The 23,619-nt window shown below is 39.2% G+C and overlaps 1 protein-coding gene across 19 annotated transcripts in view; it reads right to left on the bottom strand.

The window, feature by feature from the left end:
- ANK3 (ankyrin 3) overlaps positions 1 to 23,619 on the bottom strand; it is a 677,335-nt gene that overhangs the window by 90,250 nt on the left and 563,466 nt on the right. For 10 of the 19 annotated variants that reach the window (XM_032252648.1, XM_032252646.1, XM_032252639.1 and 7 more), the window contains 2 exons: positions 16,612 to 16,735; positions 11,583 to 11,685 (listed from right to left, as the gene is read on the bottom strand). In XM_032252648.1, the coding sequence (XP_032108539.1) occupies positions 11,583 to 11,685; positions 16,612 to 16,735 (227 nt within the window). Of the gene's footprint in view, positions 1 to 11,582; positions 11,686 to 14,973; positions 14,986 to 16,611; positions 16,736 to 17,990; positions 20,403 to 23,619 lie in introns of those variants that run through there. The other 9 variants (XM_032252635.1, XM_032252640.1, XM_032252641.1 and 6 more) reach the window with 5 other exon arrangements.

The following is a 23,619-nucleotide window of genomic DNA, read 5'->3' on the forward strand; positions in this document are numbered from 1 at the left end:
AAAAAAAAAAAAAAAAAAATCCAGTCCCAGCACTGGAGCTTTATAGTAATATACACAGGATGCTTTTATCAAACCAATGGAGGCCATTCGGTTATAAAAATGTATCTTACCAATGACTAGGTCTTATTTATTGACTCAAAATATTTACATTCTTTTGTTAACAGCAATATCACAAATTACTGTGCATCAATTCAATGGCAAGAACTGACCCAGGCCTATACATTCATTTTTTTTGTTTGAGGTGTCAGAACCTATTAGCCCTGGGAATAATGCAGCCATCTGATAGATGAGGAAACTGAAGTTTAGAGAGACTTCAAAAACTTGGCAATACAAAGTCAACACCTAGCACTGGATGGCTTTAATAGAACACTATGTTAAAGAAACATTCATATGGAATTTTTAATAATTTTTATTCCCATGTCAAAAATAATGTGAATAAGCATATCACTTTTCATTTTGGAAGTGATGTCAAGGACTATTAAACTTAAAATGCATATTATTTAATAGAGTCCAAAGCCTGACTAACGATGATATCACTGTCTCTAAGAGCTTAATACTTTCCAAAAATAGTTTCTTACTAGCCCTATTCATCAGAGGAAAGAGGAGAGCAAGTACATACTGGCCTTACAAACAAGGACACACCCAAATGCCCAGGTCTGGAAATAAATGTCTAGGCACTGAAGAAAAGAGGTGGGGTCAAGAAAGTGAGACTGAGACAGAGACAGAGAGAGAGACAGAGAGAGAGAAAGAGAAAGAGAGAGAGAGAGAGAGAGAGAGAGAAAGGAGATATCCCATTAACTCCAATATTAGTAGTTCTCTAGGTTGCTGACTGTCAACCTCCAGTGTTAGATGACATGAATTAAGGTCCAGAAACTCTGCAAGTTTCCTTATCTAACAGCTCTACCACCTCAGGGGAAGGTGGTCTTCCAAATTAACCAGTAGCCTTGACAGGCTAGTTAACAGCACCCAGTAAATCTCCCTATAACAGGTCACATGCAACACCCATTGCAACAATTCTGGAAGACTGTAAATACAATTTAGTTTAGTAACAGCTGGATGATACAAACAGACTGGGAGCCCCGGAAAGTAAAGTGCTATCAGGGATAACTTCACCCTATGGCCACAAATTGGACAGAGCCAAGGCAGGTGACCTCATGTGAGTCAGTTCCCCACACAAAGACGACGACGACTTGGGTTTGAATCAGGCGGTGCCGCTCCATAGCCCAGTGAATGGCAAGTCAAGACACTCACTAAACCTCCATTTCTACATTAGGGTGACAGGTAGAATATTAATTGCCCTGAAATCACTGTGAAAATGAATGACCCAAGTAATGTGAAACAGACTTGAAAATTCTAAATTACCATGCAAACAAAAACACAGATGATGTTAATCTCATACCCCTAGATATTTATTTCATTTCATTTCATTTCATTTTATTTTTTGAGACAGTCTCACTCTGTCACCTAGATTGGAGTGCAGTGGCGTGATCTATCTCAGCTCACTGCAGCTTCCGCCTCCCAGGTTCAAGTGATTCTCCTGCCTCAGCCTCCAGAGTAGCTGGGTTACAGACGTGGGCCACGACACCCAGCTGATTTTATTTTTTTTGTATTTTTAGTAGAGACGGGGTTTCACCATTTTGGCCAGGTCGGTCTCGAACTCCTGGCTTAAGTGATCTACCTGCCTTGGCTTCCCAAAGTGCTGGGATTACAGGTGTGAGCCACTGCTCCCAGCCTACGCCATAGATTTTTAATAATTGAAGATAATTTATTTATTACATTTCCATAATGTTGCATTCCTCTATGTAGATATTTAGGATAACGTATCGTTTTCACACCACAGGGAGAAGTCAGAGCTGCCTGCTGGATTAACAAACATAATAGTGCTGTTTTGGCTTTGTAAAATCCTTGTCTACACATCAATTCTTCCCATGTCTAACATTCTTTACTCAGATCTGCCAGGCTTTGCTTATTAGAGTGGCACTATTGCCTAGTGGCCAGCAGGAGAATGGGTTTAAGCATCCATCAGATTTACAGTCTGTTCTCGGCTCTATCACCTAATAGCTATGAACAAGCTATTTAGCTGGACAAGCTAAACACTCCTCACAGCCCTAGTCTCCTTGTCTGTAAAGTGGTAGTCATAATACCCATTCCACTAGGTAGCCAAAGCATGAAATGACGCATTATAAAATATTGTGATAGGTACTGTACTAATTACTATAATTATTGTGACCTGCAATGGATATTGAGTGAAATGGCAAACTGCTACCCAAATAGATGATAATAGGTTTAGACAACCAGCACAACTATGTAGAAACACTTTTAAGAACTGGATTCCGTAAAAGGAAACCTGACACAAGTAGCAAAATAAAATAAAAATTAAAGGTTTACTATAATAGAAGAAGCAGGTCTTTTATCCCATACAGTATTTTTCTTGAAGTCAACTATTATCACTCTTAAGAGTTATTTTATATGAGAATAGCATATAAACTATAAAGAAACTTCATTCTTTGAATTTCCAAATTGGATTGTTATGAACTTGAACAAAAGAAGGAGAATCAAGGTCAGAGTAGAGGCTGAGTGTGTCAACACCCAGCTTGAGATGTCAAAATTAATTGTACTACCTTAAGGAAGTCACAATATCAACCTCTTTGCCTTAAAAAAAAATCTGTAATCTTGGTGACCAATCTTTGAGAGGTGTTGAATGGATCACCTGAGTAATGCTGGCAAAGCACTTTGAAGAGAGAAAGCAGCATATTAAATGTCACCAGTCAAAGGTGCTTATCTTCCAGGGGGACTATCTCTAGCAAATCTTTAATCTGAGGCTGGCTACCTTCTGCCACCATGCACATTTCTGAGCGCCTCCTTAGAAATTAGCTTACGTGAAAGAAATAGCAAGGTTAATCTGCCGGTGGGTGTGGGGGAAGGGGGTGGGAGTGTGGGAGGAAAAGAGTTGAGAGGCAGAGGAAGAAAATCTGTTAGCACAGGCAGCCTTTTGGGTTAGATATTCTCTCTTCCTATTACTGAGATAATTGAAAAGGTCTAGATCTTCAAAACACAAGCAGGTAGATTCTCCTGAAGAACCCTCCAATGTTCACAACTACTTGCTAATGTATCAAATTGTACATAACACATTACTTAACTAAATGTACATGAAATCATCCTCAGCCTCAAAAAAGACCAGGTGCAATCCAAAGGAATCGGAATCCTTGGCTGTGAGATAAATAAGAAGAGTTATGGGGTGGAAGGTATGACAGCAGCCTTCATGTACATGATGGCTATAACAAGGCCTCCAATATCACTACGGAATTTTCTCCACAGTCAGCATTCAAACAGCCAGTGCAACTGCTGACATCACAGTCAAGTTAAGCCTTCTAAACCAGTTACTGTTGAAGGCCTACCACTAGTCCCCTCAGGAACAAACCATGTAGGTAAATCTAATCTGAAAAGGAAGTCTTCAAAAAAAACAGAAATCTACTCAGAGAAAGAGTATGGCCAAGCAGCTGTCCGATTCCTCTCTTTTCATAGATACACTGCCTCTAAGTCAACAGAACTGTAAGGAAATGGGAGGTGTTCATTTTACTGTGATTAATTGGCAAGGGGCTCCTTTCTAACATTTTTGTTTAGAAATATCCAAGTTTATCCGGGCGTGGTGGCTCATGCCTATAATCTCAGCACTTTGGGAGGCAGAGGTGGGTGGATCACATGAGGCCAGGAGTTTGAGGCCAGCCTGGCTAACATGGTGAAACTCTGTCTCTACTAAAAATACCAAAAAATTAGCCGGGTGTGGTGGTACATGTCTGTAATCCCAGCTATTGGGGAGGCTGAGGCATGAAAATTGCTTGAACCCTGGAGGCAGAAGTTGCAGTGAGCTGGAATCACGCCACTGCATTCCAGCCAGGGTGACAGAGTGAGACTATGTCTCAAAAAAAAAAAAAAAAAAAGAATAAAAGACATACCCAAGTTTATAGCATTCTCTTAAATAGGTTTTTCATTTTCTTTTTCCTTTGTCAAAATTGGATTTACTTATTTCTAAGAGAAAGCATAAAATAATAGAATCTCAAGGTTGAATGGCAATTGAAGATGCTGGACTTTTTATGTTACCATTGATAGGTGGTTGTTCCTACCAGGTTTCATTACCACCAATAACAAGCACATTCGTTATGACAGAAAACCAAATTAAACTGGTTTAAGATACTCCCTTTCCAGGGATGGGGGAGACTGAAATTAAATTACTGGCTCATATGGCAAGAAAATCTGAATGGTGCTAACTTCAAGGTAGGTTGAATCCAGCTCAAATGATAGTAGGAATCACTTGTCTTTGTACTCTACCCCCACTTCCATTGGGCTATGTCATCTTTACAGCTTAGGAACCCCAGTGGAGTTTTTCTTTCCCAAAAGGTTAGACAAAGTCTCAAATCTGAGTCTCACTAAATGGGCTCAGATTTGACTTTTCATCCTAAAGTAATCACTGTAATCCAGGAAAAGGAATGATCTGAACGGCCTGATTTGAGTCTCACTGTTGGAGAACAGGAGGGACTTATGACCCTTCTGAACATTAGCTGAGAAATGGGTGGGGTAAGGGATTTGACCATCAGATCCAGGTACTGCCATGGAAATGGGTACATGCGGAAAGCCAGATAGATGTATGTAGGCAAAACCCACCCACATCAATAAGTGACCTCTTTGAATGGCTCTATAAAAAGTCATATTGAATTAAATGTTTCTGCCTACAATACCTACATATTTTTTGGTCTTACAACTACTTCTAAGGTCTTTTAAAGGAAGTGAAACTAACTGGTTAGCCTGCTAAAATATTTGTAAACTGATGTCATGCCTTCTACCTTTTAGCTGTCTGAAGGTCAAAAATTTCCATTCCTGTAATGATGCCTTCTATGCCCTAATTTTTAGTTCTTCATACTTTTTATAATCGTTACCGAGTATGTTATGTCAGTTATTTTTAAAGCACATTGAATAAATAAAAGACTTTATTAGGATTAGAAATAAACATAAAGAAGAACACTGTGTCTAAATATAATCTTTCATGTTAAAAAATAGATCGTGATGGTGGTTCTGTGGCCCGACCAAGAATATTAGCAAGTACAAGATCCTGGAGGACAGAATATAAAATCCCTGGACTCCTCATGGGCCTTTTTCTTGCCCTCAGCAATGCAGATGTAGAATGTTCAGGATAAAATGAGGCAATCTAGAACCAGATGGCCAGTGACTCTGCCACATATAAGTTGTATCACTGGGGGTGAGTTACTCTCTTTTTTTTTTTCTGAGACAGAGTCTCACTCTCTTGCCCAGACTGGAGTACAGTGGCACAATCTTGGCTCACTGCAACCTATGTCTCCCAGGTTCAAGTGATTCTCCTGCCTCAGCCTTCCTAGTAGCTGGGATTACAGGCATACACCACCACTGACCGGCTAATTTTTGTACTTTTAGTAGAGACAGGGTTTCACCCTGTTCGCCAGGCTAATCTCAAACTCCTGACCTCAAATGATCCACCCGGCCTCAGCCTCCTAAAGTGCTGGGATTATAGGTCTGAGCCACCCTGGCCTAAATTAAGAACACTGACTATGAATCAGTGGCTTTCAACCTTGGGTGCATTTAGAATTACAGGTCCAGGCTCTACCCTGGCCAAAGAAACGAGGAACTGAGCAATTGTCTTTTTAAAAGTTTTCCAGGCAGGTGCGGTGGCTCACGCCTATACACTTTGGGAGGCCAAGGTGGATAGATCACCTGGCCAACATGGTGAAATCTGTCTCTATTAAAAATACAAAAATTCGTTGGGCATGGTGGCAGTTGCCTGTAATCCCAGGTACTCTGGAGGCTGAGGCAGGAGAATTGCTTGAAACCAGAAAGTGGAGGTTGCAGTGAGCTGAGATCTCACCACTGCACTCCAGCCTGGGCAAAAGAGCAAAACTCCGTCTCAAAAAAACAAAACAAAAACCAAACCAAAAAGAAAACAAAAAAACTACAGGTTGCCAGGCATGGTGGCTCACACCTGTAATCCCAGCACTTTGGGAGGCTGAGGTGGACGGAGCACTTGAGGCCAGGAGTTCGAGACGAGCCTGGGCAACATGGCGAAATTCTGTTTCTACTAAAATATACAAAAATTAGCTGGTCGTGGTAGCGCGTGCCTGTAATTCCAGCTACTATGGAGGCTGAGGCACAATAATTACTTGAACCCAGGAGGTGGAGGTTGCAGTGAGCTGAGATCATGCTACTGCACTCCAGCCTGATTGATATACAGCAAGTCTCTCCCTCTCTCTCTCTCTCTCTCTCTCACACACACACACACACCCATACACACACATACATACACGCAAACACACGCACATACACACAAACATACACGCATACACACACACATACAGTTCTCCAAGTGATTCTCATAAGTGGCCCAGATTGAGTCATTGCTTTAAATAAAAAGATATTTTGACAAATCAAAGACATGATTTCCTTTACATACACATTTTCCAAAATATATCTTCAGATGATTTTTGGCTAACAGACTTCTTTCATGCTTTCTGATGAAATGATTACCGTGGAAAGGCTACGTTTTGAAATTTATAAATAAAGAGTCAGAGGAATGAAAGACACAAACTAATAATTTTCTGTCACTTCATTCTAACAGATTTAAATGCACTTCTGAAGTAAAGGGAAGGTAAAAGAATAGGAAGTTCACAATAACCTGTAATAGAAGAGTCTATTCTTTACTATCCAGGAAGGAATTAAGTATGTTACAGACTAATCAGTGCTCAGGCCCAACAGAGGGCGGGGATAGCTCCACCTCTCCTGCTCCCCTCCCCCAGCTCTGGCCTCCAGGCGCACCTTCAGCCAGCACAGGTCCCTAGAAGGTGGAGTGGCAGGCCTGTACTAATCACCCTGGGTCTCAACTGCACTTTAACTGTGGTTAATATGCAAACTGCTTAATCAGCAGATAATAAAGAGGCAATTGTACTTTGTATGAGTGAGGTCTACTCATCGAAGAGACTTCATTGTTATTCGTATTTTACTTGTCAAGGCAACTTTAACTGGGCAATGACAGAGTAGTTTTAAATTGGACAGTAAATTATATATCATTGCCTTGGGAATTCTAAATATTTAAAACTTCTTTCATGCTTTCCAACAAAATATTGATTGATTGATTGACTGATTGAGATGGAGTCTCACTCTTGTCGCCCAGGCTAGAGTGCAGTGGCATAATCTTGGCTCACTGCAACCTCTGCCTCCCAGGTTCAAGCGATTCTCCTGCCTCAGCCTCCCGAGTAGCCGGCATTACAGGCGCCTGCCACTACCACCAGCTAATTTTTTGTATTTTTAGTAGAGACGGGGGTTCACCATGTTGGTCAGGCTGGTCTCGAACTCCCGACCTCAGGTGATCCGCCTGCCTCTGCCTCCCAAAGTGCTGGGATTACAGGTGTGAGCCACCCTCCAACAAATTATTACTGTGGAAGAGCTAGATTTTTAAAATTATAAATACAAAATTAGAGAAATGAAAAACAGAAAGTAATGATTTTGTCATTTAATTCTAAAGTGTTTAAATGCACTTCTGAAGTAAATGCTTCCCATTAGTCTTGCACAGTATATATAGACACTTCTGTTTGACGGCTTCTCCTTTAAGGAATTAGGCTTTTCCTTCTTCTCTATACCTATAATTTTATTTATCTGTAATAATGGACACAGGTGCATTAACTTTTTTAGTCTCGACACTAGAGACTTAAAAAGTTAATGCACCTCTTTCAAAATTTTTCCTCCTTCTTCCAAGTTATTATTCTGAAATTGTTCACCCAAATAAAAAAGTCGAAAAACTGTATAAAGAATACCCATGTACCTTCCACCTAGATTCAACAATTAACATTGCTATATTTGCTTTAACTTTATCCACATGCGTTTTGGCTGAACTATTTGGAAATAAATAGCTGAATTAATGATTGCTTAATTCCTGAAAACTTCAGCATGCATACCCAATATTCTCTGAGTAGGTTCAATAAGTTAGCAGTGTTAAGCTAAAAAAATAATCAATGCTAAAATTACCACTGCTGAGAAAATTATCAACAACTTCTTATATACAGATATATCTCCAAGACATTTTCAAATGCCCCCAACTGTCCCTAAAATGTCTATGCCTTTTATTGCCCCCTCCAAAATCTCTTGCCAGTTTATCCTGGATTTGTGTGGCCCTGAGCAGTGTTATATGCTCATCAAACATGCGGGCTCCACAAGGAATCCCTATGCGGTTATTCTGTGCTCATGAAAGACAACAACTTCCTATTTTTACATTGTCAACTTAAAGTTCACTTTGAAGGACTTTTTTTTTAGGGTGCCCTGTGCCCTCCTTTCCTCCGATGGGTCTACAGACGTGTTCATGATGTCCACAGAGGCATTTTTGAGTTGGAAGCAACAGCTGACTACAAGAACATTAGTTTCCTCTTAAAAATTATCTTTGTCTTATATTTTTGTTCACAAATTCTTAGTTCTGAGTAAATCTCCTCCAGTTGACCTCAGTAAGTAGGTCTTGGTAATAGTTAAGAGGCAATGATGTGAGAACCCTTAGAAGCACCACAACACTTGCATTTCGTAGCACCACAAACACTTGCATTTTACTTTAATGGTGATGTGCAGAAGTTGGGTGGTAAAGGAACCATGGTGGTAATGGTGGTGGTAGTGGTGGTAGAGGTGACAGTGATGATGGTAAGGCCATGGTGATGGTGGTGGTAGTGGTTCCAACCTCAGGCCCTTGACCCGTAACAAGTTAACATGCAGAAATATAAGCTACAATTAGGTTTGATCAGGAATTCCCTGGCACATGTTTTCTACATGAGTAAAGCGTCACTGATAGCCAGGGAGTCTCCTTTCACCTATGATTTTATAAGTTTTGTGGGGTTTCCTTAGAGTGTGGAGAGTAATAGGCATTTTTACACTTATAAGTGTTATCAATATATCCACTGTCATCTCATTTCAACTGGGAACATGAAAAAGAGCAGGATTATAGGCTAAGTAATGACCACAGTCAACCAAGCAGAAAATTTCAACCAATCCTGGCAACACCTTACACCCAAGAACTTAGCTTCATTATTTCAGACAAGTGCTTTCTCTAGTGCTAACACCCACTTAAAACCCATGACATGCTACTGCACTGAAATGGTTTGGCTGTGTCCCCACCCAAATCTCATCTTGAATTGTAGCTCCCACTAACCCCATGTGTTGTGGGAGGGATCTAGTGGGAGGTAACTAAATCATGGGGGCAGGTCTTTCCTGTGCTGTTTTCATGATACTGAATAAGTCTCACAAGATCTGATGGTTTATAAAGGGGAGTTTTCCTGAACAAGTTCTTTTCTTGCCTACCACCATGTAAGATGTCCCTTGCTCTTCCGCCATGATTGTGAGGCCTTTCCAGCCATGAGGAACTGTGAGCCAATTAAACCTCCTTCCTTTGTAAATTACCCAGTCTTGGGTATGTTTTTACTAGCAGGATGAGAACAGACTAAATTTACATGCATTACAATCATTTTTTAATTTTGTTTTGTTTTGTTTTTCTGGTTTTTTGAAACAGAGTCTCCCTCTGTCACCAGGCTGGAGTGCAGTGGCATGATTTCGGCTCACTGCAACTTCTATCTCCCCGGTTCAAGCAATTCTCCTGCCTCAGCCTCCCAAGTAGCTGGGACTACAGGTGTGCAACATGAGGCCCAGCTATTTTTGGTATTTTTAGTAGAGACAGAGTTTCACCATGTTGGCCAGGATGGTCTCGATCTCCTGACCTCGTGATCTGCCTGCCTCAGCCTCCCAAAGTGGTGGGACGACAGGTGTGAGCCACTGCGCCTGGCCAATCATTTTTTTTTTTTTTTTTTTTTTTTTTGAGACAGAGTCTTGCTCTGTCACCCAGGCTGTAGTGCAATGGCGTGATCTTGGCTCATTGCAACCTCCACCTCTCAGGTTCAAGCAATTCTCCTGCCTCAGCCTCCTGCGTTGCTGGGATTATAGGCAACCATTACCACGCCTGGCTAATTTTTATATTTTTAGTAGAGATAGGGTTTCACTATGTTGGCCAGCCTTGTCACAAACTCCTGACCTCAAGTGATCCACCCACCCTGGCCTCCCAAAGTGCTGGGATTACAGGCGTGAGCCACCACACCCAGTCTATAATCATTTTTAAAAGTGTTTTTTTGTCTGACCAAACACTGAATAACCACTGTATTCACCTCTGTAAGGCCTGCTTGTTAAGAATGTTCCGGAGAGTAAACAGTAATAAAAAATATTTATTGTAGGTCCCTGTGAAGTACAACACACGTGTATGTCTAGACGTCAGCATCTGCAGACGTGTGGGAGTCCCAAAAGTCTACCTATTGCTTAGCCTCTAACTTGGCTATAAGTGACTAACACTTATTCATCTGCTCCAATTCACTTTCATTGTGCAGTGAGTCAAAAAGCCCAGCATGATTTCACCAATTATTTACATTGTTTAAATATTATAAGCCTCCTTTAAAAGTTTTATTGTCCACACAGTTTCATCTATCATTAAATCACTACTGTGCACGCTTAAATCTAGGTATTATCTACGTATTAATTATTCCAGGACCATCCTGAGCCCACATGCAGGAAGACTGTGTTGCTGGAACTTCTTAAAGTAACTCACTATCTATTCAACCACAATTATTGGAAGAAAAAAATTACACAAACACCAAATATACGTAGCAGGGATTCTGGTAGAAAGCAAAATACTATCACATCTTTAGATACTCATCAAAGGCAACTTTGAAGCTAAGGGAACAAAAAATGACCAGTTTCATCTTTAATTACTTATTAAAAACAATTCTAACAAATTCCAACATATATATATATACACACACACACACACACACACACACACACACACACACACTCACACACACACAGTTCGTTTAGCAAAATACAACATTCAGGCTGGGTGCAATGGTCACACCTGTAATCCCAGCACTTTGGGAGGCCAAAGTGGGTGGATCACTTATGGTCAGGAGTTTGAGACCAGCCTGGCCAACATGGTGAAACCCTGTCTCTACTAAAAATACAAAAATTAGCTGAGCATGGTGGTGCACCTGTAGTCCCAGCTATTTAGGAGGCTGAGGCACAAGAATCACTTGAACCTGGGAGGTGGAGGCTTGCAGTGACGTCAGGTTGCACCACCACACTCCAGACTGGGTGACAGAGACTCCGTCTCAAAACAACAACAACAAAAAACAAAAACAAACAAACAAAATTCATGAGGTTAATACCAGCAACTTCAGCTACCAATAATTATTAACTCTCCTTTAAAATAACTAAAATAGATTTGACCCAGAGAAAAGAAAGGTAACTCCACATTCCCTAGGACTTTCCGAGTTCATCTCTGTGGAATTTTAGAGACTCGCTGTAGAAGATAGGAATATTTCTGCTTACAATACAACTTATTTTGTTTCTTCAACTGGACAGTACTAGAAGCTTTACAAATGCAAAATCAAACATGCAGAAATGTATTTTTTGTCATAAGACAAAAAGCTTGATTAAATCATACAGATGAAAGTTTAATGATCAAAGGATATGTCAAGAAGAATGCATACCTGCTCTTTGGATGGCACAAGGAGTTCTTCAATCATCATGCTGTCCCGTGCATAGGAGCTTCTGTTCAAGGTGTAAGACCTATCCGAACTGAAGGAGCGGAGGCTGTTGTATTTACAGTTAACCATTCAACAGTGGTAGATGATGATGAGATGAATAAAAGAAAATTAATGCATGCAACTTTAAGAACAGGCAAGATGGCTAAAAATATCAACGAAAGTGGTTCTTGAAAGGACATAGTGAAAAGTAAAATCCCTTATACTTGAGAAAACGTCTTCCATGTAGACAACCTTATGATCAGATTTTGTTTAAAATTAGGCCAATTTTGAGAAGATGAAATGCATGAAAACTTTGGATGTTTCACTATGAAGTTGAACCGACATGACAATTGAGAAGAACCAGATAATTCTAGATAGCTGATAGATTTTTCTAGGACAAGATCTTATGTTAGAATGTCCCCTCTTTCTGGTCTATGTCTGCTTGACATGTGCTACTGATTAGAATTTTGTCTACTTTAAATGGATCTGTTTATAAGTCTCTGGGACTCCCTGAGGGCTCTGCTTTGTTGTTGCTACTCACAGAAAACACCAGAAGGAAGTAGAGTTGTGAATACACTTCGCATGATCCTCTTTGCCATCTTCCTGGCCTTGAGGAAACATTCAAATTCCCTGCATAGTTATTTGGTCTTTTCTGCAAATATTCTTTCTTTGCTCTACTCTGCTTCCTTGCTCCTTCAGCTGTTCTTTCCAGCCTCTTTCAAATCCTCTGTATGGCCCTTGAACTTCTCAGATGCAGGTACCCTGATATCCTGATATGCCACTCATCACAGTGACCTCTAAACTAAAACACAATAGAGTAAGGGCCCTTGGGAGAACAGTTCTGCCTTGTCACTCTCGTGACCTTGCACGTATTCACATAAGTCATTCAGGCAAAACCGGAATTGAAGCTAATCTGAGTCTTCACAGAATACCTTGTGATCTTCCAGGAACTCAGAGGATGGAGGTTGGTGAGGAGCTTCCATGAGATCATCTGCAAGTCACCTCCCCGTCTCACGTGGGAGGCTGTCATGCAATAGCTTCTATCACTTTCTCTTTCTAATGATGTGGGAGGCTTCCTATTCTGCCCTCCTTGGAATAGAGTGAATATAAACCATTTAGCTAAAGTCTAGAATTGGCTTCTCAGCAATGAGATATCCACAGCTAGCATTGTAGACATTCAGCCCCTTTTGTTTTGGTGTCCTTTTAGGTGTAGGGGACAAGGATAATGAGAAGCCAGCACCTTTCACTTCCTCCTTTCACTGCCTATATGGTAAAAAAAAAAAAACATCTGGATCTAAAAGTGGCTTCTTGAATCTTTACCAGTTGAACTCGTGAGACTTTGGCTTTGGCCTTGCCTTTTGTGTGCTTGATGGGGAAATGGATAAAGAAGATATAAATAAGAGGTAAATAAAAAATGATTCTTTGCATAAAACAATTTATGTTCCCCACTGCCTGCTATACTAAAGATAACTAGAAAGTGAGTATCCTTTTACCAAGATGCAGAGCCTCCTGATATTAGAGGCATCATTCTAAGAGTCTACACAGATAGGTAAGCACATTCTTCTAGGATTGGAGCCTTCACTTTCACCAGAATCTCAGAGGGACCTCTCTTATCCCCACACAACCATCATTCTACAGAGTCATTATTTAGTCTATTCAGCAAAACTTACTAAAAGACTATTATAAGCATTATCCTTGCACAGAGGAACTTATCTAGTAAGGCACATGACTCTGATCACTTGCACGGTCAGGCCCTCTGTGCCCAATCAGGGGACCCATTACTCTTTTTTTCCCGGTTTCAGTTGCAAGCCTTTCTGTTATTCCTGTTTTCTAGTCTCTTACCTTCCCTCAAATACAGTAGAAGCTTCCTAAGAGCAGGAATTCTCTAACTCAACACTGTCCAACAGAACTTTCTACTGTGAAGGGGATGTGCTAAATCTGAGCTGTCCAATTAACAGTGGCTACTGGGCACTTGAAGAGTGGCTGGTGTGAATGAACAACTGAATTTAACAAGTTTTAATTTAAGTAACTATAAGTGGCTAGTGGCTACACTATTAGTGTAGCTTCTAAGTATTCACAACAATGTTACATTTTGCTCCAGTGGCGTGATTTGAAAGTTGCTGGCCACTCTTTGCATTGGACATTCATTTCTTCAAATTATGGTCCTCGTAGCATGATATGTTAACATCGATGGTGTATGAAACAGTGTTCTATGTGGACAAACACTTAAAAGTTTTAAAAAATAACGCCTATTCATTTTAATTTCAATTTTTAAATGCCTTTAAAATCTGCTGATACTTTTAAACATCTAACATCTCCTCCTTTTTTTTTTTTTTTTGAGATAGAGTCTCGCCCTGTCACCAGGCACCAGGCTGGAGTGCAGTGGCGCTATCTCGGCTCACAGCAACCTCTGCCTCCCCGGGTTCAAGCAATTCTCTTGCCTCAGCCTCCCGAGTAGCTGGGACTACAGACGTGCCAGCCCGTACCACCACGCCCAGCTAATTTTTATATTTTAGTAGAGATGGGGCCTGTAATCCCAGCACTTTTGGGGCCGAGGCGGGTAGATCATGAGGTCAAGAAATAGAGACCATCCTGGCCAACACAGTGAAACATCTCCACCTTCTTTTAATTTATCTATGAGTGCCAACTGCAGAACAGAGCCCAGAGCTGGGAGCTATCAAACAAAAGGCCTAAGGATGTCTTCATTTTGCATAATGTCTAAAGTTCCTACTTGTGATCATTCCAGGCCAATTTAAATTAGACATATGGAGTCAATTAAATCCATCAAGCTTCACTCTGAATCCTTAATACTTCTAAGTACTTTCAGCTTAAAATTAAAGATTATTTACATTGGGATTTAGAAAGCATTAAATCATTTTTAACTAAGGCCATCTATCTTATTTGTAGCCATCAGTACACTCTAAGTGTTAAACATGGGAAGTATTAGGAAAACATGCCTCAGAATTCTAAATTTATACTAATATACCTAGCACAACTTAAAACAGCAACCAGCAAACAAACGGCCCTTCACATCAGGACTTTTTCTTCAAACTCAATGAAATTTCTTTAATTACTTCATGCATTATAAAAAAAAAAAAACTTGTTAAGGGAAAGAAATTCCTTAAGTATTTGGTCAGTTTTGCGTAAGTAATATTTATTATATATTCAGTTTCTAATTTTCTTAAAATCATGAAATTTTTCCTGATTTTTTCTAAAGCTGAGCAGAAAAAAAAAAAAAAGCACATTGCAGCACATCACAGCACATCACATCACATTACAATGCTAAGGAAAAGAAAATGAGAACATGAGCCAGGAAAGGGAAGAGAAACACTAAAAAAGTGCCATGTCTTCTTACCTGATCTTGGGACTATTTTAAAGTATTAGAAAAAAAACAGAAGAAATAGAAAGCAAAAAATCAGACAGGGAAAAAAGAAAAAAAATGTTATGGTTGAATGAGTTACACATTTAATGTATTCCTTTTAAAATGTTACACTCAGAATATATTTTACTTGACAATACTCTAACAATGTGCTTAAAAATATTGGCTTTATAGATTTTTAAAAAAATTTGCCTCTGAGCATAACATGAGTCATCAAAGTAAAAAAAAAATGAGTTACAGATAATAGCAACAAATAATGGTATAATCAAAATTAGAAGTGTGAAAGCCTTGGAATTATCTTAAGAAAAAAATTACAGGGTGATATTCAGGGCGATATTCTGGTTTCCTGTGTCACTGGAGGTCAGCTGCTACAGTTTTCTACATAAAAATGATGGATCACAAAATGTGTCATGTATTATCAGAAGAGAAGGCAAGCTAATGATTGGATTTCAAAAGCTATAAATCTCTATGATACAAACAAGATCTAAAGGATCTCAAGAACCTTAAAAGTTCTACATATTTTCCATTTTAACTTGTTGCTATCTTTGATCACCTAAAATTTTGCATGTCTTTTAAAAGTTACTTTTCCTCTTCCTGTTAATGACACCTGCTACAGTAGGATTTTAAGGCCTTTTATAAATTTATTTATAAGGTAAAAGTTTTATTAAGCTATATGAGTTTCTAATTTCTACTAGAAAAAAAATAGAAGAAAAATCAATACAGTATTCATAGTGGCCATACCAACTACAATGAGAATAAACTCCAGGGTTTACTTTGCAGGAAGTGCCATTATTAGACAATGAAACTTTTTACAACAGATCCTTAAACTATAGGAAAATGTCCTCAGGGCTCTGGCTTAGAAGGTTTAATTATTAGCTTTAAAATAACTTGACTGTCAGCAAACACCCTGTTAATCCACACTAGGGCAAAGAAGTCTCCAAATTCTGCACAAGGTTCTGTTTCTTTCAACCAGTGTCAGTAAAGTTTAAGTCAAGGTTTTCCCATACAAAAGTTTTCCACTTCAGTTGTAAGAACTGAATTTGTCACCATTCCTGTCTGTGACTTTAGATAAATCACTGTCATACTTCTAACATGTCCCTTGTAAACAAAATAATGGAACAGTTTTAGAAGACATACTCAAACACTTGAGTATAATAAACAATATATTATTTTTTCAAAAATGCTCTCTTTTAATCATAAATGATTATTTCAGTAACAAAGAGAGAATAATGAACAATCTACACACATATTTCTTACTTATTGGCAAATAATATTTTTTTTCAGTATGGAACAAAACTTAATTTTGAAATATGTGACTCAGATTGGTTCTCCCAGTTTTGTCAGTGAGCTCTTTTGCTACTGTGCAGGAAGCATGACTGCAAAGTGGGGAAAAAAGAACACACAATTAACATGTTCAATCACATGAAATTAACAACTGCAAACAACAAAGGAAAATAGCAGAGCATGTGTATTTGTGTTGAGAACATTTCACTAAATTCACATCTTCATCCAAAGAACACATTTTGGGATAATGTGAAAAATGAACATGATTTTGATTTATGACAAATCGTGGTTGTTTTAAATTAACTATGAAAGACAGCAACAATGAAGTACCTGGCAGAACGTGCTCCGAGACTAAAGCCCATGTAACCCTCTGCAGGCAGGGAATCATCACCCAGTTCCTTAAGGTCCTGTGGCCCAAGATACTTGTCTGTATCCCCCGTCATTGCATCTTCACCTGTAGATGTAGAGAGCAAGCCCACATCAAAAGCTTTTCTTTTGACTGTGTCAGCTGTGGAGAAAACCACTCCTTTGGTTATTAGCAAATCCCCCATTATTCACTTTCCCCTATCCCCTGGATAATTTAGAAGGAAAAGTCTTAGGTAAAGGTTAGTACAGTTTCAAGAGTGAATTTAAGTAGTGGAAACACCTCCTGGTATTAAGTATGAATCTTAAAACTTTACCCTTATCCCTTTGCTTCCCCTTAAGCCTCGACTGACTAGAAAGGTGGATGTTTTATGTCAGTTAGAGGTTTCCTCACCTCACCTCACCCACGATGAGGGCAGCTTGTTTGAATGGACATGGATGGCAAAATAAGAACCCCCTCTTCATTACTGTTCTTGAAATTATATGTAGGAAGGAAACAGACAATTTTTAAAAACAGTTTTCTCACACACAGGATTTCAGTTTGGCGCTTATGTAAGAAACTAGCAAGTTATGTGAACTACAGTTTGCTTGGTTGGAGAGCCTTAGAACACATCAATTTTAAACTGTTTCTAAACCTATCAAATTAACAACAGCCCAACTGTCCCAGTGCTTCAAATCTACATGGAAAGCAACACAGCCTTCTCCAGAGATAATACGGGTGCTTTATTACTTTCAAAGGACTATATAAATTGCTCTTTCACTATCAATACAAAGAGTTAATTATGTAAAATACTTTTACTGGCTATGTGTGCATAACATGACCTCACACGGAAAAACCACATTCCACGAGTGACAAGGCAGGTTTTTTTTTAATTGTATTTTGCCCTCTGGGACATTTCCCATCCTTCTCAAAAGGTAGCACAGGCTGTAGAAAAGTTCCTTCCCTACCAGGCAAACTCTGTTTCTTATGACTCTTAACTTCTTTCTGGACACAAGCTTTACTGGCCAAAGAGTTTTCAGAAGGGTCCATGTTGTGTTTTCTCAAAGGTAAGTGATTCATTCGCCCAGCTATATTTTCCAATTCCTACATTAGGTACTGTTTACAATTTCCATTCATTTAAACTCAGGAAACCACAAGAGCTCAGCTTTTAAACTACCAATCAAGTCTAAAAATACACTGTCAACTACTATTTTTGCAAATGTAAAAACTAAACAGATCAACTTTCTACTCCTGCTACCCAGTACTAAGAGATTATTTTAAGTAACTATTTACGGCTGGGCTATTTGCACATTCACTGTATCTCAAACAAAAACAGCACAAGGTAAGTACAACTCAAAGATCTTACTCTGCGGCAAAGCCATTTCCACTAGGCTTGGATGATCAAATGTTTTCCTGATGTTTCCAGGAATTCCTTAGGCAGTGATTTAGAGTCAACCTCCAGACCAGCTCAAGCAAACTAATCCCTGGTTTGTATCCACTGTCTTCACCACCGCCGAATTCCTCTCAGCATCTGGATATCCTCGTAGGCAACTGAGGAAATACACATCTTTTCCCGCTCGGAATTCGAAGATTTTTCAAAATTTCAGGCCCCCCAAAAAATCTTTCTTTTTTTAAAAAAAAAAACCCACTTAATTGAGATCAAGATCCTTTTGATCACTCCGCAGACATCCTTTTAAAGCTCCTCCTGATTGGATTAAAAACTCCTCTGGCAAGCCTCTAGCAGGACAGAATGGTGACATAAATGCAAGCCCCTGAGTTATTTGTATGTAAATATGAGGACTGCTCCGGTGTAGACTTTCGGTAATTTGATACCAAGGTTCGGTGCCTAGCCGGGTAACCGAGACAGCCTTCGGGTAGTGAGAGAGCGAAGTGCTACATTTAATTAGGAGGCGACTCTTCTCAAATATGAATGAAGAAACAGCCAACCCAGGTAGAAGAAAAACATTAGAAGAAAACAAAGCAGTGGCCCAGGCGGGGAGTGGCACCGAGTGCTCCAGGCAAACTTTCAACTTTGTTCTCAGCTGGGAACACTGGAAGCCTCAGTTATTTATGGTCCCTGTCAGGTGGAAGGAGGGGAAAAAGAGAGAGGGAGGGCCTGCCCTTGAGTTGAGGTTGTGAAACCAGGGCCGAGGAAAGCAGCGGTGCTTCCCATAACTCTCCAAGAAGCGCTTTGCAATACACTAATTGCTGCTGCTTTTTATCAAGAGTTTGAAGAAGGGAGCAGAAGTGAGACAAGTTGGAAAAAGCAACTGGGTGTTCTGTTTTATTTTTGGACCAAGTTCTTTCAACTATGTGATTCACCGGTGCTCTCTCGAGAGGTCGCAGGTCCCTGGACGGAGTGCAAAGCAAAGGGAGAATTGGGGTTGGCTGGAGAGGTCTTTGTTGCCCCAGGTAGGAGGCAGGGCTGAGGAGGTCTGTCATTTGGCTGTTACACTGTTTCTTTCTCTCTCCACTAGTGGCCTTCCTTCTCAGCTGCTCCACCCTGTTTATGTTGGCAGTGGAGGAAAAAACTAGCAGGACTTCCCCATCTTCCATCTGGGTACACTGGAGAGGCCATTTCAATTGCTTTTTTTTTTTTTTTTTTTTTTTTCCAGAACAGCTGGAGAATTGGGCTAGAAAGTAAAGGGTTTAGAAACTGCCTTGCTGAAGTAAGCACTCCTTTCTAAGAGCACATTTATTCCCTTGGAATGTTATCTAAATATACAGGAATCTGAATCTGTAGAACTGATAAAGTGGGGAACAAATCTGTTTTCCCTGGATAGATGCATAAATAAATGAATAAATGCATGATTCATAAAAATATTAGGATGCTATGATGCCTGATGTTTTACTCTGATCAGCCTGGCTGTCATCAACATCATAAATACACAGAAATATAAAGGAAGCCATTTATAATGTCTGGAACATAGTGAAAACTATTCCCAAGCAGAGAATAATTTCCAACTTTTAAAAGAACAGAAGGGGAAGTCTTGCTTAAAGAGAAATGTCTGAATGTTCATCGGCTTTTCATGTCTGCATTTAGAATCCAAACTACAGTACTTAGCAAAGCCTTATTCAAAGACTCATTCATTCCAATTTCTCAGCAAGGCCTAGGATGCAATGTTCCTTCCATTGACTTCTTGGCTATTTTTCCTTCTGGGCTATTCTTCCACACCTACCTTCCCTCCTGTTATGCATAATTTTTTCAGTCCCTAGAAGTCCTTAAACTCTTTATACATTGAGCCGTTACCAGGGTGTATTCTCTTGATGGAACCTTTCTCCATGTTTTTTAACCAGATGAATTTCTCTAATCTTTGACTCTTTCTAGAAGCCCATCCACCTTCTACTCACCATTAGGTGTCCCTCATCAGAATGCATTGCCAGAGACATCTGCTTAGTCTCTCCCGTTGGCTGCTGAGATCCCCTAAATTAGGAGCCATATTCTTCCTAGGCCAGGTACCATGGAAGTTCCCATAAATAATCTTGGAATCCACAACTGATAATAAACATATTTTTATTTTTATCTTTTAAATCTACATGCCATAGCAACTTAGCACTCTTTTCAAATATTAAGCTAAATGACTGGTATACAGTAAAATTTCAACGAAAGTAAGTTTCCATTATTCTTTAGCCATACTTCTTAGACTTCAGAAATGGTCACTGTGAAACCAAAAGAAGCCTGGAGTAGGGGTGGGTGTTGTTAATACATCTGGCCAAAGATTAATGAAAATAAAATAACCTTATAACATTAAGTAATTATTCACTTACCATTTTAAAATGATGAGAATATTTCTTAAAAGACGTGGAATTTAGAAATAAAAGCAATGTTTTGTTTTTTTTTCTTTTTTTCTCTCTCTCTTTTTTTTTTTTTTTTTTGGAGACAGAGTTTTGCTCTTGTTGCCCAGGCTAGAGTGCAATGGCATGATCTCGGCTCGCCACAACCTCCACCTCCCAGGTTCAAGTGATTCTCCTGCCTCAGCCTCCCAAGTAGCTGGGATTACAGGCATGCGCCACCACAACTGGCTAATTTTTTGTATTTTTAGTAGAGACAAGGTTTCTCCACGTTGGTCAGGCTGGTTTCAAACTCCCAATCTCAGGTGATCCGCCTACCTCGGCTTCCCAAAGTGCTGGGATTATAGGTGTGAGTCACCACGCCTGGCAGCAATTGTATTATTTTAATGCTGTTTCACGCAGTAGGTGCTCTAGGTTCAAATCCAAGCTGTACTATGCATTGACTAGGTGACCTCTGAAATATCATTTAATTACTCTGAGTCACAGTTCCAACCTCTATAAAACTGGGGGTAATGAGTCTGCCTCTACACTAAGGCCTCCTGGGGAGATATAAATGAAATAATGCACAAAGTAAGGGTTTAATCAGCACTATTACTATTATTCTGTAGCACAGCTTTTTCTAGTGCCCAAATATCTGAATGCATTTACTCAAATAGTTAGCATTTAAATTGCTACTATTTATACTGGTAAAGGCACAATTCAACCACAGCAGCAAAGTGTCCCTGTTCTCCATTACTTACAGTAAGACAGGCACTGTGTTAGGTAATCACAAAATTTGTTAATGGAATGAATGAATGAACAATAACAACAAAGTACATTCCCAATCCTTTCAATAAACAAAACATTCTATCATTATTAGATAGTACAATATGCTACTGTACCAAAGATTAGAAAGGAATGAGATGAATTGTATTATTTGTTAAGTTTATATAATCCAAGGATATTTCGGCTAGTGGCAGCTTCTAACAGGTGTATATAAGCCAACCAAGGTAATTTTATTAACAGATGACATGCATTTTATGTCAGATATATTTTGCTTAAAAATATGTTACCAAGAGTCACATATTTTCACTTATGAAAAAGGAGTTGTGTAGGTTTATGTTTCCTAGAAGTATTTGGTGCAGTGGAGTAATAGTTGTGTTGTAGAAGAATTTGACTATTTTTTGGCAAAGAGGATTTTGGTAGCTCGTCTTTAAAATGCCCTCCTCACCCCTACCTCCAATGAACTACGTCTCCTTCTATTCATTCCCTTGTGTAGTACCCCTACTTGAATCTGAGCTGGCTGGAACTCTGAACAGTAAAATTTGGCAAAGTGATTCTGCATGAATAAATTTGTGTTCAAAGAAACCTTGCAGACTTCTCCAGTCTCTCTTGAAAGAGTCGTTTGGGGGAAGCCAATCCCAGTATAAGAAATCTGATTATGATGATAGCACCATGTTATAAACAAGCTTAAGGCAGCCATATGGAGAGGCTGCTTAGAGCCAGAGAGAGAGAGAGAGAGAGAGAGAGAGAGATGCCCAGCCAATCCTCAGCTCTTCCTGCCATCCTAGCTGAGGTGTCAGGCCTTTAAATGAAGACACCATCTTGCACATCTGGTCACGTTCCTCTGCCTCAACTGCTATCTGACTGCAATCTCATAAAAGATCCCAAGAGTCAGCTGAGCCCCAGTTAACTCACGGAACATGGGAGATAATAATACCTTAAATCACTGAGTTTGTAGGGGGGCTGTTACTTTGTAATAGGTAACCAAAACAAAAATGAGAAATGACAAGGTCCAAAGGCAAGCCAAAGAGATCGCACTCTGGTTGCCTGACGTCTCACTGATAAATTAGAGTTAGCTCTGTAGGGCATTAAATGATGTGTATACACAAAGCCCAGGAGTATAGTGGCAAATGCCACTGCAGAAGGCCTCACTCACTTAGTACTGATTTTATGCATTTTCAAACTTTTATCTTGAATGCTGACATTCTTATTGTTAATCTACTTCTGTCAATAAATTATCAGAGCCCAGAAATTATTTTAAAAAGAACACAAAACACCCCAAATCTACATGATCCCACCATTAACCAATGAATAAAAGCTGGTCAGAGGCATTTTACTTCAACTACTCAGCTATCTCCTCTTCCCAGTCCTCCCTATATCATGACTAGGCTGAAAGAAGAGATTCCCTACACCGTAACCAACCATTCAAAGATCCACAAACTTTGTCAGCCAGGAAAACAATACAAAACAGAAACAGGAACAAAGGAGAGAAAGAAAGTACATTAAACGATTATCAGGACTGTGGTGGTCCAAATAGGTGTGTACCTTCATTGCTTTTTAGATTCCAGGTCAGTGGTCCAGTACATGGTATAATATACCAACCCAGCATCCTTGCAATCTTTCATTATGCCCACTAATGACCCTTTTTCATGTCAAATAAAGTAAATAGTTATTGGCCTAATATTTAAAAGTGTTTTCTTATCCTAGAAGTTCTTCTCTCTTCTTTTCTTCCTCCACCCGATGTACTTCTCTTCTAATCTCTTTCCACCTTAAGACCATCACCAAGGAAAACTTTTGCCACTTTCCCATCTGGCTGGAGACTTGAGTCATAAAGTTCCTTAAGATAAGGATACCTAATTATATTCTTAGAAACTTTGCTCAGAAGTGTTTAATTCTGCTGTAAAATACAGAATCTCCTAGCATAAAATTTAAATTAATAGTTAATAGTACAGACCAAATGAGTTAATAGTACAAGCCTCCAAATTACACAAGGTTAAAAAGATTAGAAAGAATAAAAAGAAACAGTGTCTCTATACTCTACTGATTTATTAGAAGTTGGTTTCTTAATAGAACTCAGCAAATAGTCTAATGCCCAAGAGGTTAATGATCAGATTACTTAAATTTGCTGTTGCTTATCCTTTAGAAAGTGATTTTCTTTGATCATATAGAAAAGAAAGGAAATGAAAACTATTGGGAAAATAAATCATTTATGTCTGGTCAGCATTACAGAACAGTAGAATCAGATCATATTATCATAATCAACACTAATATTTATTGAGCATTTACTATGTTTGGTGTTTTATACGTATTATTTTATTTAATTCTCACAATCTTATAAAACAGAATTGTTATTTCCATTTCACAATAAAGAAAACACAGTTGAGAGTGGTGGAATAAATAATCCAAGTTTACTTGGAATATAGAAAAAATGTGATTCAAAA

This window comes from Sapajus apella, unplaced genomic scaffold, assembly GCF_009761245.1.
Source record: "Sapajus apella isolate SASKATOON/1434 unplaced genomic scaffold, GSC_monkey_1.0 scaffold78, whole genome shotgun sequence".
In the NCBI taxonomy this organism is placed as follows: Eukaryota; Metazoa; Chordata; class Mammalia; order Primates; family Cebidae; genus Sapajus; species Sapajus apella.